The sequence below is a fragment of the Danio rerio genome, chromosome 18 (assembly GCF_052040795.2).
Source record: "Danio rerio strain M-AB ecotype USA chromosome 18, GRCz13ab, whole genome shotgun sequence".
NCBI lineage: Eukaryota > Metazoa > Chordata > Actinopteri > Cypriniformes > Danionidae > Danio > Danio rerio.
Window position 1 is genome coordinate 43,740,851 of NC_141038.1, and position 19,813 is coordinate 43,760,663.

Consider the following 19,813-nt stretch of genomic DNA (forward strand, 5'->3'; position numbering starts at 1 on the left):
AATAAGTGTAAATTGGATTTTTTTTAGTCAAAAAATCCAATGTGTTGTACTAGAAAAATATACTTAGACTGTTACACACTTTCTTTAAGGCAACAACAACAGACGTTTATTTAATACTGTTTTTAAAAGCCAATTCTTTCTCCACATCATCTATCTCCTCTGTTCATTCTCAGTTAATTTTTTTGTTTATTCTATGGTGAAGTACAGACCTCAGACTTTTAAAAACTGGTATGTATATCCGGACTGGGCATATGCACTAGGCTGGTTACTGGCTTTGTCTTCCATTCTGCTGGTGCCTGGATGGGTGCTGGGCCAAATGTGTGCTAAGAAAGGAAGCCTAAAACAGGTAGGGATGAAAACACATCTGCTCATAATTTTTATATTTACACATCTGAAGTCACTTACAGTTTAGGTATCCTTTTATCTGTTCGTGCAAACTAACAATTTAAACAAAACAAACTTTAAAATGAAAAAAAGAAAAAAAGGAAATATTAAATTGAATATTCAAAAATGCTAATGTTGTTTCCTTTTGTCCCTGTTTTTTTTACAGCGTTGGCACCACCTGTGTAGTTTGAATATAAATCTCCCTCTGTCTTTTAAGAAACCAGCTGAAATACAGGATCAGACTTATACTGCTAGTATGGACGATTTAGTCAGCAGCAGCACAAACTAAACCATTATATAATTTGAATATATATGTTTGAAATAATGGGGGAAAACTCAATAATGTGTTGTTATTACAAAAACGTTATTAAGCTAAAATATCTGTACGCATGTTTGGAATAATGGCTCTGCAATAAATCATCTCTTTAGCTTCATCAAATGTTTTTTAATGTTTTAATGTTGCAGCCAATGCAATGATGAAAGCCCTGGAGTAATATGATCATATGTCTTTGCTCTAGAAAGTACACTAGCAGCTGCATTTTGAACTAGCTGAAGTTTGTTAATAAGGCCAACAGGGCAACCGCCTAGTAACCCATTACAATAGTCTAACCGAGAGGCCATGAAAGCATGAATAAGCTTTTTTGCATCAGACATTGATAGCATATGTTGAAGTTTGGAAACATTTTTAAGATGAAAAAAATGCTGTTTTGAAATCTTGCCTTTTTGGGTCCAATAAGCAAAATCTCATTTTTGTCTGAATTTAGTAATAAAAGTTATAAGCCATCCAATTATTAATATCAGCTATACAATCTGTTTATTTTGTAAATTTATACAAATTATCTGGTTGAGAGGAGATATAAAGTTGTGTATCATCACCATAACAGTGGAAGCTAACTCTGTTTTTTAATGATATTGCCTAGTGACCCACACCCACACACTTTCCTATTCTCACACTACGCCAAATCATTTTACCTAATTCATCTATTCCACATGTCTTTGGCCATGGAGGGAAACCAGAGGAAAACCATACAGACACGGGAAGAACATGCAAACTCAGCACAGAAAGGCCTTCTGATCCAGCTGGGACTCAAACCAGCAACCTTCTTGCTTCTTGCTGTGCTATCCTCCTGATAAAACTGACTAAACAAAAAATATAGATGTGGACTGTTGGGCTTTCAATTAATCTTCATAATCAATTTTCTAAATGAGGTCCACCTGTCACATTTAAGGCAAAACGAGCAACTGTTTGTTGATACACTTACACCCTCATATGTTTCCATTAGGTCTCTGCATGAAATTAATGGTAGTTCCTAAATCAGTGAGAATTACTAGATCAATGGGCAAGAGGGGCATGTTTCAACACATTACCATATTGGTTCACATTAGGTTTTGTCCATTTCCATAATAGATTCTATGATCAATTCCGTGGTCTGTTTAAGAATTCTGTGAACGTGCACTTTTCCTGGCTATCTAGAATGTACTTGACATGGCAATACATTCTCGTCCTAGATCAGCAAACCTTCAACAGACTAAACCAAGATATAATGATTAAACTAGATCAAGCTGCACTTTTTCTTTTATATTGGGTATATGCAGAAGAACGCAGGAGGACTTTTCATTTTTCAATAATCTGAGTTAAACGCTTTCAGTGAATGGTGTACCATTACAAAATAGGTGTATTTAAGGTCTGTTTTCTTTAAAAATCAATGATCTTCATTGCCTGATTGATATACGATAGAAAGTGGGGCTCAGAATGTACCAGAAGCACTGCATTAAATTAAATTTTTTACCATGTTTTTAAAATATGAACATTTATTTTTTCCCCAGTATTCTCAATGGAGTTTCTCCACTAGCATGCTGTTCCTGACTGGCGTGTGCATGTAAACAGCTTTTTATCTTGTTTTACGCTTGAACAACTAAATGAATGGTAAAGTCTATTTAACTGATTGCATTTTTATTACATTACAACATTGATGCTGTAAAAGGAAGCGTATAAAATTGTAAATGTGTGAATTTGCTCTTCAGTGTTTGAACTCTCAGTAATGATTAAATCACACTGAACTGAGCTAAACTGAACTGTACTGAACTTAAACACTAAAAACTGAACTACACTGTTCCAGTTACTATGACCATTTATGTGAAGCTGCTTTGACACAATCTACATTGTAAAAGCGCTATACAAATAAAGCTGAATTGAATTGAATTAAATTAAAAAGTCACATTAACTATTCACCAGAAGTTTATCTGTATGGTAACAAACACTAGCTGCGCATATACCCTATTGGCTTTCTTAATTGTACTTGTGTGCAATACCCCTCTGGTGTGATGAATAATTGAAAAACATTCTAACTAAAACAATACACTACTGGGTGTGAATACTGAAAGTGTTAATCGGAATAAAATAATTAAAGTAATAAGTGTGGTTTATTTATAAACTAATTTCGAGAGGATCACGTGCTTATGATTGAACATGGCTGCTACTGCATCAGCTTTGTATATTGCACCAATCAGATAAATATACATAACCAGTATAAATACACTATACATAATACAAACACTACACTACACAAACACTTTGAATAACCAGACATTTCCACTCCAGTCATCTTTCGTTTGAAGGATCTCCCCTTCCACCTGTACTCATGCCCTTCTCCTGATAGGGCGGCATGGTGGCCCAGTGGTTAACACTGTTTCCTCACGGCAAGAACGCCATTGGTTCGGCCCCTTACCAGGCCAGTCTACAATTCTGTGCAGAGTTTCTATGTTCTCCCCGTGCTCGCATGGGTTTTTCCCGGTTTCCTCCTATCGTCCAAAGACATTCACCATAAGTAAATTGAATACTCCAAAGAAGCATCTTAAATTAATCTCTTGACCAGCAATATCTCAGCGTGTTCACAAGCAGGGGAGTTCTCGAGAACTACCTGAGCTCAAACTCCCTTTTCGCCCTAAAAGCAGGAAGGAGATTTGTTGAGGATATTCTGAGCTCAGGGCTCTCTCCCAGGACAGCATGCCAAATATGCTTTATTATTAATCATCAGCTATTTTGTGAACATCAGCTAAGTGCTGTACCTTTTGCATATTTAAGTGTTCTCAAAGTAGTTACATATTCTATCATAGGGTGACCATCTTAATGAACAATTAACACTTTCAATGTTACTCGCCAAATCCTTTTTTCTTTTTTTCTTTTTTCAAATTATATCTGTCATCCTCCACCATTGTACAGTTGCCACAGACAGAAGCATCATTGGAAACTGGAAGTGTTGGAGAGAAGAAATGAGCACAATCAAAGAAAAAATCGAAGAGCGAGGGTTCTGGGGCAAAAAAACAGAGTTTCTTCTGGCTGTGGCAGGAAATGTGGTTGGACTGGGTAACGTGTGGAGATTTCCTTACCTCTGCTACAGAAATGGAGGAGGTATGATAAAGCCTAAATACAGATTTCATATTGTAAATTCAGTAATTAGAATTGGTTTCTAAATGTCCATTCTGAGTTGCTAAAGATCATTGTGTCTACATCTAAGAGTTACACCATTAATGAGGTGGTTGTTTATTTTCAGTTAAGTGCCAGATTTTTTGCCTATTACCTATTTGTTTTTAATCCTTGTACTACTATAGGTACTCAGCGCTTGGCATTTTGTCACTCTCGAACACATTACTGAATTAACTGACTGGACTCCTTAATTGTAATGCTGTAAAACTTAGAACCCTATCATACACTCGGTGTAATAAGACACGGGGCACATGATTTTTTGCTATTTTCAGACCGGCGCAGCTATCATTGTCATGTTTTGCACCAGATTGTGTAAATAGCTAATTCATTTGCGCCACTTTGTGGACTCATGGGTATGCAGGTCTGAAAAGGAGGTGTGTTATTGCACATTGTTGAAGCAACACTACTTTTAGACCAAAAAAAAAAAAACTAATCTAAAATTAGTGGCACAAAGTGTTTTTGTATTATTCATTTAAAGAGCTCATTAGTTACCTAAATATGTATGAATTAGTGATGGGTGAATCAGGCAATTTAATTCAAATTTAAAAAGCCTTTACCTAAACCTGAAAAGTGCTTGGAAACATCATTCTGTAAACTGGCAACGACAAGGATGTGCTCCTTAGAATTCAGGTAGTTCCAGTGTTAACAAATACATATTTTTAAATAACAGAGTGTGACAGAAGGTGCATCAAAGCACACCCATTTGCTCTCTCGCAAGGGAAACTGTTGTATTTTTAAAATTGCTCTTTTATTCAGTTTAAACAAACTAATACTTGTTGTTTGTTTGTTTTTCATTTGTCATGAGGGCATGGTAATTATTGGTAACACTTAATTTTGATGGTCTATTTGAGTATTGTTAGACTGTCTTGTGATTGGACTGTCTTGATTGGTAGACATGGCATGTAGATGCAATGTAACTTAAATTCAACAAACGGACGATCAAAATAAAGTGTGACTTAATTATTTTTATAACTTCATATTTTTTAATTGAAAACAATTGTCTTTTTGAACAAATTTAGTTTGGCATATTTTGTTATTTAAAAAATAAACAAAAAGAATGAATATCATTTTAGGTTAAATTAATTCCGTTTAAAATAAACAAAAGTTAATTATTCTGGAGTAATGCCTTATTATTAGCCAAGATTTTAACAGTAGCTTATTTTAATCATTTTCTGATTGGTTTAATTCAGGTTATGCTCACAACACACACATTGTAAGGTCCACCCAAGGTGGATGAAGGTTCACTGCGTGTTCGGCCCTTCCAGTGCACAATGTTCTTTCAGTTTAACTTTAACTCATATCTGACTCCAATTTTAATATGAAGTGGTTTAGAATAGTAATATATTTATCTTTCGTTTTTATCTGACTCTAATAATAAAACATTAAGTTTATGTCAATATATAATTAAGGTAAATGTTTGAACCTTTTGTCTTCACTTATTTTTTTTTTTTTTCATTCCGGTGCTCACGTCGCTCAGAGGAATTGCTTCGGCCGATGGCGTCCCTCATGGTCACACTCTCGTCAGTCTTGATTATTAAACAGAGGTAATTGACTAATACTTTTAGATGGCCGCTCCTATGCTTGCTTATTCTAAAGTATTTTTGATTAGTCCCCTTAGATGTACAACCTTGAGTAAAGATAATGTCATTTCTAATCAGAGGTCAAAGCTATTATAATAAATGTAACCGACTACTGTTCTCTATAATAATTTTGGTTTAGCCAAGCCCATGGTTTTCCATGTACACTTGATTTACAATATTATTACTTTAAGACAAGGGTCAGGCACCCTATCTAGGTCGGTCATGCAACATCTTGTTGCCCTAGACTGAAATAACTATAAATATACTGGCTGTTTCTCAATTCCAAGAACGCAGAGAATGGACTCGCATTCTTGTGAAGACCGGTCTTGCAAATGTAAACAGTGTTGTGAGAAACGCACCAAAGCGACTGAGAAAAACTGTAAGATGTCCATGGTAATGTTTATAATCACAGTTTCATTTAGGGTAGCTCCTGAGGTAAATAAGTTATATCTCGGAACTTTTATAACAAAACCCATATGAAATGCTGTGCTTCCCACCTCCAGTCGCAATGACTTCTGGGACTTCTAGAGCGAGTTCGGTGCTCAATTCTGCATTGTTGCGTCCTCAATATCAAGAACACATCTGGGAAGTTTCACGTTTTCACATTTCTGTTCTTGCGGTCTTAAGTTTTGGAACAGAACTTTGGCTGCTGATGATGACATGTTACATGAGAACACGAGGACACAAGACCACTGAAGAACGCATATTGAGAAAAAGCCAAAGAGTCAGTAAGATCCCTAAAATACAGTTAGTGTGCCCAAAGCTCCATCTCAACTGGACTTTAGTTTGTCTGTTGACCTGACGCAGGAAGTGCGGAAACAAGGATACAGCTTAATCTACTAAAATTAACAATTATAGAGTAAGCAGAATCCGTTCAAGCATAACAATTTATTAGTCAGGTAAATATGTAAACAATCAATACAAGACATCAAATTCTCAAAGATAGATCCAAGATCAAAAGATGCATACCTGACTTCAAAATATACTTAGTATAGAGCAGGGGTGTCCAAACTCGGTCCTGGAGGGATGGTGTCCTGCATATTTTAGTTCTAACCCCAATTAAACACACCTGAACGAGCTAATCGAACTCTTTCTAGGTACTAAAAACTTCCACGCAGGTGTGTTAAAGAAAGTTGGAGCTAAACTGTACAGGACACCGGCCCTCCAGGACCGAGTTTGGACACCCCTGGTGTAGAGCATGATAGCTGCACACTATGGGCTGATCTGGTTACAGAATCGCCCTGAACCTCTTGACACTTCCCTTTAAATAGTCAAACCAAGAATCTCCTTCAAGGAGGGGTATGTGTGGAATAGCAAAAGGCATTTGCATTTAGTGGCATGTTCTGAAGAGTTACTGCTTGTAGGGAACAAATCATAATTTCAATGGAAGCCTCCTAAGTAAAGACACACTCTTAGCTGTGGTTCAAAAGATACCTGAAGTTATACATCTATTGTTTTGATTATGTCTGTTTCTAAGGGAATGAGACTATAGTACCAGTCGCAGTGAGACATTTCAAATGATGATAAATAGTCACTTGGATTGATATAGAACATTCATATATTGAGATGACCATTCTGTGTGAGATGAAGAGGAGGGTATGAACAGGGGGTTGCGGGAAATGCTTCAAATGTAAATGAAGGAAAGGAGAAGAGTGAACTTTCCCGCATTACCACCTGGTGGGTTGTGGAGCCAGCTCATGCTTGTATTTTCAAGTACATCAAAGTATCTGTGGTATCTCAAATCTTACACCATGACTCATTAAGAGAATAAGCACAACCCTTTAAGACCAGGCACTGGCACACAGACCATATTTTTTCCATTCTTAAAATAACAAAATTGGGTCCCACTTTATATTAAGTGGCCTTAGCTAATATGTACTTACACAGGATTTATTGGATTGTTACATGTACTTATTGTGTAAATACATGTATTTAATATGTACTTATGCTTGATAAAATACATGTATGTAACTACGTCTGTAATTAACTTTTGTAATTATATTTGTAAATACACTGTTGACCATCCCTTACACCTTAACCCACTCTTAAACCTACCCATACCACCAAACCTGTCCATAACCCAACCTCTATCCCAACTCAAAAGCACCACTAGTGTGCTCAAGTACATTATAAACACAGAAAGTACATTGTATTTATTTTTTAATGTAAGTACATAGTTAAGGACACTTAATATAAAGTGGGAACTAAAATTGGACATACCCCTAATGCTTTTGCGCCATACCCTTTAGACATCACATTTAAATTGTTCAAATAGAGCCCCTATTGTTTATGCTGTAACTCTATTTATCTCCATTTAAACTGGTGTGTTCTCAGGGGTGTTCCTGATACCTTACCTGGTGTTTGTGGTGACCTGTGGGGTGCCTCTGTTCCTGCTGGAGACGGCTATAGGGCAGTTCACACATGAAGGGGGCATTACATGCTGGCATCGCCTCTGTCCACTGGCTCAGGGTCAGAGTCATAAAAATGTTATTTAATTATTTACGAATATATAATTCTTTGTAAAGGACTAATATGATTTATGAACATTTTATGACATTTTGTCTTGTTGCTAAAACAATATTTGTCGTTGTGCATATAATCAGGTGTCATATAACTCGTTAGCTCCACTACCTTCTCTACTGGCTGTATGTTGTTTTTAAATATATAATAAAGTTAATATTTCAAGTTCCCAAATTGCATTTTTCCTGGTACAATGAGTGTTAAGTAATAACCTTTTCATTTCAATGTTGATTCTCTTCTAGTTACTGTGTCTGTTTGCTTTTATCAGGTATTGGCTATGCAGGACAGCTCACAGTGCTGTACAGCTGCATGTATTTTACCATCATTCTGGCCTGGGCACTTTTCTATCTCATCTCTTCTTTCAGCTCACAACTGCCATGGGCCAGCTGTGACAACATCTGGAACACAGGTGAGAATAATACAAATTATTGTATATAACTGAATATGCAGTTAAACCAATGGCAGTTAAACCAATACAAATAAATAACTTCTAGTCTTACTGTTTTTATTTCCATTGAATTTAACAGAATTACTAACCTAATTAGCCCACAGTTCAAAATGTCTACATTTGGAGAAAAAAAAATGGGGGAAACACAGTGAATGTACACAAGCAAACAAATAGAATAAGCAGAAAGGGGCAAAACATTGTGTTTGTGTCTATAAATGTGAATTTAAGATGTAAAAACACAAGGTTTTCTTGCTTTTCCTGTCAAAGCACATAATATTATGGGATTTCATATGGAAAACTGTATCCTTTTTATGTCAAGTCAGGTATATTTTAAATTTACTATCATGTATTTACAAAGACCACACAAACACAGAGAAGTATCAAATTAGTAATACAGTAGATTATTTGCGTAGCTGATTTGTGTAGCATTATTAATATATCTTTATAAATTTATTGCAATTTGCTCTTAAAGGTAAATGTAATTATGTTTTGTATTGATATGTAATTTGGCTAAATTGTACCATCTTTCAAAAGGAGGTATGCCAGCAGCTCCACCCCAAAACAGCTAAATATAGCTTTAGAGATATGAATTAGTAACTGTCTCAACTTAATTGTAATAATTAAATTTTTCCTGGAAGATGACCAATTTGGTGAAATATTGCCCAAAATGTATTCCAAAGTAGCATAATACTGTTTAATTGTAGTAATTTAATTGTCTAAGCATCATAAATTCCCAATACTTCCCAATTAATCCCAATTAGCTAGCTCTCTGCAACTCACACATGGTCACCCACTGAAGCAAAGCAGTCAGTACCTGGATGGGAAACCACATGGGAAAGCTAGATTGCTGCTGGAAGTGGTGTTAGTGAGACCAGCAGGGGTTGCTCAACCTGCAGTTTGTGTGGGTCCCAGTGCCCCAGTATATAGATTGAGATTCTATACTGCTCAGGGAGCACCGTCTTTTGGATGAGACGTTAATCCGAGGTCCTGACTTTTAGTGGTTGTTAAAAATCCCACGGCATCCTGGCCAAATCTGCCCACTGGCCTCCCTCAATCATGGCCTCCTTACCATCCCCATATTATAATTGGCTTCATCACTCTCTCTCCTCTCCACCAATCAGGTGGAGAGTGTGCAGTCTAGTGCAATATGGCTGCTGTCATGTCATTCAGGTAAATGCTGCACATTGGTAATGGGTGAGAAGATTCTCCCCAATGTGTAAAAGCACTTTGAGCGTCCAGAAAAGCACTATATAAATGTAAGCAAAGATTATTATTAATGCTAACGGCTGATACCACATTCAATTTTGTCGGTTTGCAGAGACTTGTGTATGTCTTCTGTAATAAAAGTGTTCACACAATGTTACACATTAATCGATCTATGCAATCCTGGAATATCAGCACTATTTTAGTAAATGCTTATAGGTTTTTGTGTTTGTGTGTTAAAAATGACAAACGACCTACGCACTTACATATAATTTGCAGGAGATGTTGTCTTGGACCCAGTGGACAAATATTTTTTTAAGAATCACTGTATTAAACATTCTAAAATGAAACATTCTCTCTCTTTCTTTATTTCTCTCTCCCTCTCCCTGTCTCTCTCTACCTCTCTCTTTTAGACAACTGTGTAAATCTTGCTGCAGGAAATCTTACTTTCAACCGGACAACACAGATGTTGATTAATTCAACATCTGCAGCTACCGAGTTCTGGGAGTACATAAATACAAAACTACAATACATTTAAATGCCATACAATAACTCTAAATGTTTGGGGTTTCTTTGGATAAAAATAGCACAATAGCCAACGGTTACTCTCTTTACTGCCCCACTGTACAGACGCAGAGTTCTGTCTCTCTCTGGAGGTATTGAGGACATCGGCAAGATCAACTGGGAGATTCTTCTGTGTCTCATTGCAATGTGGATCATATGTTATTTCTGCATCTGGAAAGGAGTCAAGTCGACAGGCAAGGTGTGTAAGAATATTGATAGAAAGTTGTTTAAACTAATATTTGTATTTATATAAAAGTATAATAAATGTATAAATATAATTTTTATATGAAATATATATTTTTTGTCTCACAAACGTTGAAATATGTTTAGATTTAAATGTACACTTACTGTTTTCAAGAAAAAATATTGTTTTAATATACTTTTGTTGTATAAAGGTAATATCACACTGCTGTGATTTGGCCTAATTGCCCCTGTGCTGTGCCATATTGCAATGCTACTCATGTAATATTGCGTTTATACAACAGCCTATTCCACAAGTGGGTAAAAAAAAATATAGCACACTTTTGAGTGAAGAACTACCCACATAGCAAAATTTCTCTGGCCCAGCTCTGGCCCACACAATCAGGTTTTGCTTGGCCCACATGCCGCAGTGAATTACGGTACATGACTGGACCAAATCTGGCTTCCAGACAAGGGCCAAACACAGACCATATCTGGGCCAAGTCTCAGCCAAGTTAATAACTCATAACTGGGCCTGAACTGGGCCAGATAGGTTGGCGTGTCACGATTGCAATGAATTTGATAAACCTATGGAGTGATGCTCTTTAGGCACACTATGGGCACGCTTTTTCTTAAAGTGACCTGATTGGTAGATTTTTTTTTTCTTTACTCAAAAATTATTTTAGTGTATTTTAAATGTGGGTCAAGACTGGCCAAACTCACATGGCCCACTTATCAAATTTTTAAATCTGGGCCAAATACTATGTTTTTCATCTGGCCCAAATATTGTGTGCCGCCTTAAAGACGGTACCACCTCTGCCAAACCCGGGCCATGTTTGGCCCACATGCTGTATGCCAGTGCCAGATGAATGCCTGCTGTGCCAGCTTTATGCCAAATCTGGGCCAGAATTCTTTGCTACTAGGGTACTTTCTTCCTCCATGTATTGATCTGAAGTTGACTATATTTATAGCCAAGGGAAATCTTCCGTTGTAATTCAAAAACACCACTTTAGAATAAATACTTGATTTCACAGCATCTTGTGGAGTATTTTAATGTTTTGCAATGGCATAAAATATAATCAGAAGTAAATCAACAGAGTTATTTTTGCATTACCAGTGAAGGAGCTAGAATTTGTTAGTTAGGGTGGCCAGAGGCAATTTGGAGGCATCCAAACAAGCACACTTTAGAATATTCATACAGTGTAGAGATTCGATCAAAGAATGGATCAGTGTGAAAAAATGAGTTAGTTGAACATTAGTTTTAGTTTTAGTAGAACATTAGCTAGTAAGCTTTCGAACGAAAGAGATAATATACCGTGTCTGTTACACATTCAGAAATAAAGGTACAAAAGCTGTCACGGTGGCAGTACCTTTTCAAAATGTACATGTTTCTACTTTAAAGGTGCACATTTGCATCTTAAAATAATATTTTTGTACCTAGCCTATACTTTTGAACCTTAAAGGAACTGTAAAGTACACATTTGTACTTTTAGGTATGTGTGAAAGACTGTTCTCACTCTCAGCTCACATCATTCAAAAGAAAAGGTCCACATTGTCCCCCGATAATGTCAACAGACTGGACTGGCTTAGCAACTGGCTGAATGTAAAGAAGGACTAAGAAAAATTGTTTCTACTTTATAATTAATTTTCTTAACTCACAGCGATACAACTTTACAATGAGTACAATTGTTTGTATTTAGTACTTTATTAATATTATAATTTTCCAATTATACGACCCTCTCACACTTAGTACTTTACTAAGGTGCTTGGACGAGATCAAAATATGGCTGTCCCACAATTTTTTATCATTAAATGAGGATAAAACAGAGTTCATTGTCTTCAGCCCTACTGAAAACGTTCAGGCCTCTTGCCTAGATTTGGGCTGCTTATCTGCCTTCAGATCACCCTGTGTCCACAATCTGGGTGTCATTTTTGATGAGTCATTGAAACTCTACAAACAGATCAGTTCGGTTATTGGCTCCAGTTTTTATCAACTACCTCTGCTGTCTAAAGTTAAACACTTTTTAAAGTGTTTTTTTTTGTGGCATGTCAAAATCCCAGGTTTCTTGCCTTCAGCTGGTCCAAAACGCTGCTGCTAGATTTATATGCAATTGCCGAAAAAATGACCACATTACCCCTCTTCTAAGAGGCCTTTATTGGCTGCCTGTGAAATCCAGAATTGATTTTAAAGTGCTTTTACTGGTTTATAAATTCCTCCATAATCTAGCCCCATCCTATCTCTCAGAGCTGCTTCATCCTTACACTCCTGTGAGATCTCTTAGGTCAAGTGAGCAGAATCTCAGTTCCACAGTCTAGGCTGAAACGTAGAGGGGGCAGAGCTTTCTCTATGGCAGGTCCTCGGTTGTGGAACACCTTGCCCCTTGAGATTAGAATGGCTCCATCTTTATCCATTTTTAAATCACTTCTTAAAACTTACCTTTTTAGCTTGGCTTTTTAAGATTATCTTAATAGTTCGTTCTACCGCAAACTTTTTACATTTTTACAGACGTTTCACTTGCTTTATTTCTATGTTTTATATTCTGTCTTTTTAATTTTTTTATCTTGTCTTATGTACAGCACTTTGGTCAGTTTTGTGACTGCTTTTAAATGTGCTTTATAAATAAATGAACTTGAATGAACTTAAATTTACAAAATTTGCAATGCCTGTATTTTGGATTTTTTTTATAGTCCACTTAGAATCCAACATGCAAATGTTTTTTTTTTTCTTTATTGGCATTGATTGTTTTGAAATTCAGATGGCATTTACAGTTGAAGTCAGAATTATTAGTCCCCCTGATTTATTAGACCGCTTGTTTTTCCCCCAGATTTTTTCAACACATTTCTAAACCTAATTTTTTTTTAAATAAAAAAAAAAAATTTCTAAACCAGATATTTTTCAAGACACTTCTTTACAGCTTAAAGTGACATTTAAAGGCGTAACTAGTTTAATTAGGTTAACTAGGCAGGTTAGGGTAATTAGGCAAGTTATTGTATAACGATGGTTTGTTCTGTAGATTATCGAGAAAAAAATATAGCTTAAAGGGGTTTATATTTTGTCCTTAAAATTGTGTTTAAAAAATTAAAAACTGCTTTTACTCTAGCCGAAATAAAACAAATAAGAGTTTTTCCAGACGGAAAAATATTATCAGACATACTGTGAAAATGTCCTTGCTCTGTTTTATTTAAAAAAGAATAAAAAAATTCAAAGAGGGGGCTAATAATTCTGACCATCTGTACATGCCTGTGTTTTTATTTCTGTAATAAATCCAGGATGGTTCTATTACATGGTTCTATGGTTCTAAATTTATGGTTTATTGTGGGTTTGTTGTTTACATGAAGAAGTCTGTGTTACAAGTTGAACAAAAATTTGAATAAACAATTATATTTTGAGTTTAAATAGTTTTTGTTTTGCTTTTACATTAAGTTTACAATTAAATAGGCAAAATTACAACCTTCAGTTTCAGTCTTTTAAATGTAATTAATTGCGATTATGTGATTAATAAGTTAATTTACAATAAGTTAGGCTACAGAATAAGTGTCCATCAGAAGGGTGCTCCCAACAGGGAACGTGAGCAATGGGTGACCACTGAGATGCTGTCAATCCCACCTCTGAAATGATAAATAGTGAGATTACTCACAGTGACTCACAGTTGATTTTCTGCTCTGTCAGTGTCATTATTTGTTGTATTGCACTTGTAGGTGGTGTATTTCACAGCTACATTTCCTTATGTGATGCTGATTGTGTTGCTGATTCGTGGGTTGACTCTACCTGGAGCTCTGCAGGGGATTGTGTTTTACTTGTATCCTGAACCAGCCCGCCTTGCTGACCCACAGGTAACTCCACATCTGTCCTCGATATAAAATATAAAAGTATATTAAAATACAATAAGACTAGGGAGGCACGGTGGCTCAGTAGTTAGCAAGAAGGTAGCTAGTTCGAGTCCTGGGTGGGTCAGTTGCCATTTCTGTGTCAAGTAAGCGTGGGTTTTCTCTTGGTGCTCCAGTTTACTCTACAGTCCAAAGACATGCAGTATTAGTGAATTGAATAAACTAAATAGGCCGTAGTGTATTTGTGTGATTGAGTCTGTATTCCATTACTGGGTTGCCGCTGAAAGGGCATTCACTGTGAAAAACATATGCTGGATAAGTTGGCGATACATTCCGCTGTGGCGACCCCTGATGAATAAAGGGACTAAGCCAAAGGAAAATTAACTAACGAATTAAATAGCGGCATAGTTTAATTAACAGATCATTGTAATTTTACCTGCCACAGATGTGTGTGAAGTTTCTGTTGTTTAAAGTTGTTTTTAAAGGTGAAAATCTTCACCTGATTAAAGCCTTACACAATATTTAAACATTGTGTGTTTTTTAGATACTGAAAAGCAGGATGCCATGAGTTGTCACTTTCACCACAGTAAAAATGCATTTTTCAGCTAATTAATTATTGAAAACGTTCAAAAAAGAGCCATAATAACAGACGCTTTGAGGATAGAGTTGTATTATTTTAAGTAGTATTACTTTATTGCCCATATAAGAACATAAATACATAAAAACACAACTACTGTGAGGACAACTCTGCCATCATAATTTTCCATTACTGCTAAATAAAAATGTAATTTTCAAAACATTTTTGCTTAACACAACTGTTTTAACCACAACTACTTTGTACAATAGCTGTAGATTCTGATTGCAGAAGTGTTTTTAGTAATGATTTAAAAAAAAATTATAAATACATTCTAAGGTTGTGTGTTTGTTTAGGTTTGGATGGAAGCAGGAACTCAGATCTTCTTCTCCTATAGTGTGATTGGTGGTGTTCTAATTTCACTTGGGAGCTATAATCAATACAACAACAACTGCTATAGGTTAGTACTGATGTTTTGGAAAGATCAAATTATTTGCAGAATCTGTTGCAATGATGCTTTTTATAATCTATATCCATCAGGGACTGCTTTTGGCTTTGCCTTCTGAACAGTGGCACCAGTTTTGTGGCTGGTTTTGCTGTGTTCTCAGTCTTGGGCTTTATGGCTCATGTGCAAGGCGTCCCAATTGAAGAAGTAGCAGAATCTGGTATTGCACCCTTTATATAACATATGAAAACAAAATTAATGACTATAAATGTGAAATGTTTAAAATCAGATCTCTCTGTTTCTCTTAGGCCCAGGACTAGCATTCATTGCTTATCCACAGGCAGTAGCTATGATGCCTTTTCCTCAGTTGTGGGCTGTTTGTTTTTTCATCATGATTATTTTGCTTGGCCTAGACACACAGGTAAGCTGAAACTAACCTCCTTAATGTTTCTTTAAAGCATTTGGAAGTGTATTAAATTAAAGTTTATAAAATGAAAACTGAATGACATTTATCTGAATATGTTCAACTGTCTGTATTATCTACATGTAAACGAAAACATAGCTGTTAAATATATACTTAAATCGTAATCACACTACAGAGCAATACAAGAAGCTTTTAAAGGGATAGTTCAGCACAAAGATTGATTTTAATCACCGTCAAATGTTTTGTACAATTTTCTGGGAACACTTTACAGGTGCAGAAATATACATTAAAGTATCTTTAACTAATGCACAGATAATTATCAGTTAATGTATAACTTACGAAGACCTAAACAATTTATCAATTATTACTGCATGAGAAACCAATGAGCATTCTAATTGATTCGAGCATTAAACAATCAATGAACTGTTATTAGTTAAATGAGTCATCATGATGTATTTATTCCCTTATAACATATCATATTGACTAATTATGTAAATTCATATGTTAAAATTACACAAAATAATGTACTTCAACTTCCAGGTGTCTGCTTTAGGTAATTATTAGCTAAAGATTGGAAGCAACTGTTATGATATGGTGACACAGTGGCACAGTAGGTAGTGCAGTCACCTCACAGCAAGAAGGTCGCTGGTTCAAGGCCAGCCTCGGCTGGGTCAGTTGGCGTTTCTGTGAAGAGTTTGCATGTTTTTCCTGCGTTTGCATGAGTTTCGTCTGGGTGCTCCGGTTTCCCCCACAGTCCAAAGACATGCGGTACAGGTGAATTGGGTAAGCTAAATTGTCTGTCGTGTATGTGTGTGAATGAGTGTGTATGGATGTTTTTCAGAGATGGGTTGCAGCTGGATAAGTTGGCGGTTCATTTCGCTGTGGAAAAGAAAATGAATCAATGTGTGCCCAGGCACAGGACTGTTAACTAATTGGTTATATACTGTAAGTAGTTAGTTAGTCCTATCTGAGCCGCAGTAAGTCATAACACAATGACATGTTAGCAAATTATTAGCTAATCACCTATTGGGGAAACCAAAACCTACATTTATACTATTAGTTAATACTATATGCAGACCTCCTAGTTTTTCACAATTTTTTGTAAAAATCTTTGTGATTTTTGGCGATTAAAAAATAGATTTTTGGGTGGTAATTCCCAAAAATTTGCAGACAGATACAGCATATACACGTCTATTAAGTCATGTAAAACTGCAAACTGAAATAAATATAATTTTATTATGGTTTGGAATTGGGTGCTTTATGGGATTATTTACATTGTTTATGATTATTTTGCATTTAAATAAAGAACTTTGCAGGATTGAAAAAAATAGACTTTTTGTTGATTTGTGTTGGATTCAGCGGTAATCGCAAAATCGCAAAAAACTAGGGGGTCTCTATATGCAGGGCCGACCTGTGGCATAGGCAGTATAGGCAAATGCTAAGGGCGCTGTACATCCAGGGGGCGCCAGAAATGAGCGCGGGTAAGTGGGTTTAGTTTTTGATATTCCTGACACATTCAGGGATAGATGGCAATAACTCAAAAACCTCTTAGCCTAAAAAGATCTAAAGTGTGTTTCCTACAAAAAGACAAAGCTGGTTATGTTTCACAGCTGTCTTTTTCGGGGGGGGTTTCGCTCGATATAAAGAGCACTGCTCCGTTTAGCCAGAGATATGCGTTTAGCCGGGAGAGCTCGTGCGGAGTGAAGCTCTCAGTAAGGGACCGTTGGAAAAGTGCTTCTTTTTTTCTTTTTTTTGCTCTATCCTGCTTGTTTTATTTTAAACACAACTAATTTTCTCTTAAATGAGCACAACAGTTACTAAAGTAGTCGAACGCTTCATTCATTCATTCATTATAGATCTGTGCATTCTTACATTAACACCTCTGTTATCAAACAAAACACAATGAGAGATTCATCTGCTGCTCTTCTCTAAATAACTATAGTAACTTTAATCAATATGCAAATACAATTAAAAGTTAAATAGATTTTATAGCTTTATTTAATTTCTGTATAGACCATAGATTTTAATAAAATAAAATTTTATTGTCAATATTTTCTATTCTTTGCTATGCATTCTATCATTTGAAGTTATTTGTTGTCCCAAATTTTTTACATTCCAACGTTGACAAATATGGCATAACATTGCTAATCAATAAATAGTTATAGTGCTATCTGTTAGTTTTGACGTCAGCTAATGTTATGGAAGGGCATAGATGTTATGGAAAATAGTAATAGTAATGTAACTACCCTCATCAGTCCTTCCTCAAGAAAATGTGTAAATATTAGATCTATTCAGCAGCATTAGGTGTTATAACGTTAATTGCATTGGCATATTTATCTGACGTTTTCCCAGCTTGTAGTAGTCGATCAAAAAGCTATTTAGTTTCTTATGACTATATGTACTCTAGCAGTGGAATTTACTGCGATGTGACGGGGCGCCACCTGAAATCTTGCCTAGGGCACCAAATTGGTTAGGGCCGGGCCTGTCTATATGTTAGGGTAACACTTTATTTTGATGCTCCATTTGAGTATTAGTAGACTGTCTGCTTAATATCTGTTGATACTGCTCCTTTAACAGACATCTAACTGACTATAAGTAACTTTGCAAGTACATGTCAACTTACACTAACCCTAACCCCAACCTATCAGTCTACTTCTAATCTAATGGGAATTAATTGACATGTAGATGCAGTGTAACAAAGGGACCATCAAAATAAAGTATGACTTATGTTAGTAGAGAATTAATACATTACAAAACATTAACAACTATTACCCATTTATAAATCATTAATATAAGTTTTAGTTCTTCATGAGTTACACGTTTGTCTTGAATGAGGATTTAACTTTTATATAAATGTTTGAGTTCTACTTTAAAATACTCTTTAAAATAAATCTTTGACCTCAGCTGCAGAATAAAATAATATAAAATAAACGTAGATTTCTGGCCTTCAAACTCCTATCACAAAATGTGTCAGCCCTAACAGTCTATTCTAAATGATGAGTTAACAGGTTATAGCAAATTATCGTAACTATTTTATAGCATGTGCTAGATGACTTTTTATCATGAGTTCAAGATTTAAATTAACCTACTGCTGTATTCTTCAAAGTTTGTTTCAGTAGAGTGTGTGATTACATCAGTGATGGACTTGTTCCCTGAGGTGCTGCGCAGAGCTGGACGTCGAGAACTTTTAGTCCTGCTCCTCTGTCTCACGTGTTTCTTTGGACAACTCATCATGGTTACAGAGGTCAGAGCAGTGTGTGTGTGTGTGTGTGTGTGTGTGTGTGACTGTTTGTTCCAACACAATCTCACGGCAATTCGTAACTTTTTCATTTAGTGGCTTATTCGTATGAATTTGTACGATCTAATTTGTACAATTTAGTACGATTTGCTCATCCCCCAATGACGGTTGGGTTTAGGGGTGGGGTTAGGTGCCACGCCTCCTTTTTAAAATTGTTCAATTTTGTACGACTGAACTCGTACGAATTAGCCACTAAACTGGCAAAATGTAAAATACTTACGTTTCCTCGTGAGATCAGGCTGTTTGTTCAGGTTTTGGTGGTTTACAAGGACTGAAATTTGCATAATGTCATGGGTATAACCAATGAATTACAACTTTGAGGTGGTGTAGAGGACATGCCTTGTGTCCTCATAATTTAAAATGCTTATAATTATACTTAACTCTTTTCACATTTAAATTTTCCCACAGGTTTCCTGTGAGAGTTGGGTTTAGGGGTAGGGCCATATAATAACCCGCTTGTAAGCTGTTTATAAAATACTTTACACCCATGGAGAGTCCTCACAAACCTGAGTGAAAATACTGCACGACACACTTGAGTAGGAAGAGTTATTTATTTTTTGTTATTGGTCTTTAATTGTTAAATTAAAGTTGCTCAATCAAAAAAAGCAACTAAAGATTTATATCTCCTTGTCATTTTGGAACTAATGTTACACTAGAATCATCCATCTTCACTGCCCTTAGTTGTTTAAAAAAATAGTTACTCAAATACTGAGTTGATTTTTACTTTTACTTAAGCAGATTTATAGACATGTAACTTTACTTTTACTTCAATAAAATTGTATTTAAGTAACAGTACTTGAGTAGAATGTTTTATAGTTTATATATATATATATATATATATATATATATATATATATATATATATATATATATATATA

The 19,813-nt window shown here is 35.7% G+C and overlaps 1 protein-coding gene across 5 annotated transcripts in view; it reads left to right on the forward strand.

Annotated features, from left to right (window-relative positions):
* The first annotated feature begins 861 nt into the window (after positions 1 to 861).
* The window catches only part of zgc:158427, a 37,759-nt gene continuing 18,807 nt past the window's right edge, over positions 862 to 19,813 (forward strand). For 2 of the 5 annotated variants that reach the window (XR_015514464.1, XM_087292674.1), the window contains exons 1-11: positions 862 to 3,796; positions 5,349 to 5,415; positions 7,786 to 7,920; positions 8,240 to 8,380; positions 10,036 to 10,129; positions 10,253 to 10,385; positions 14,066 to 14,200; positions 15,125 to 15,228; positions 15,309 to 15,433; positions 15,522 to 15,634; positions 18,744 to 18,881. Coding sequence is in view for 4 of the 5 variants with exons in the window: in XM_087292674.1 (XP_087148800.1) it covers positions 8,281 to 8,380; positions 10,036 to 10,129; positions 10,253 to 10,385; positions 14,066 to 14,200; positions 15,125 to 15,228; positions 15,309 to 15,433; positions 15,522 to 15,634; positions 18,744 to 18,881 (942 nt within the window). In the remaining variant the exon portion in view is untranslated. 5 annotated transcript variants of the gene reach the window in all.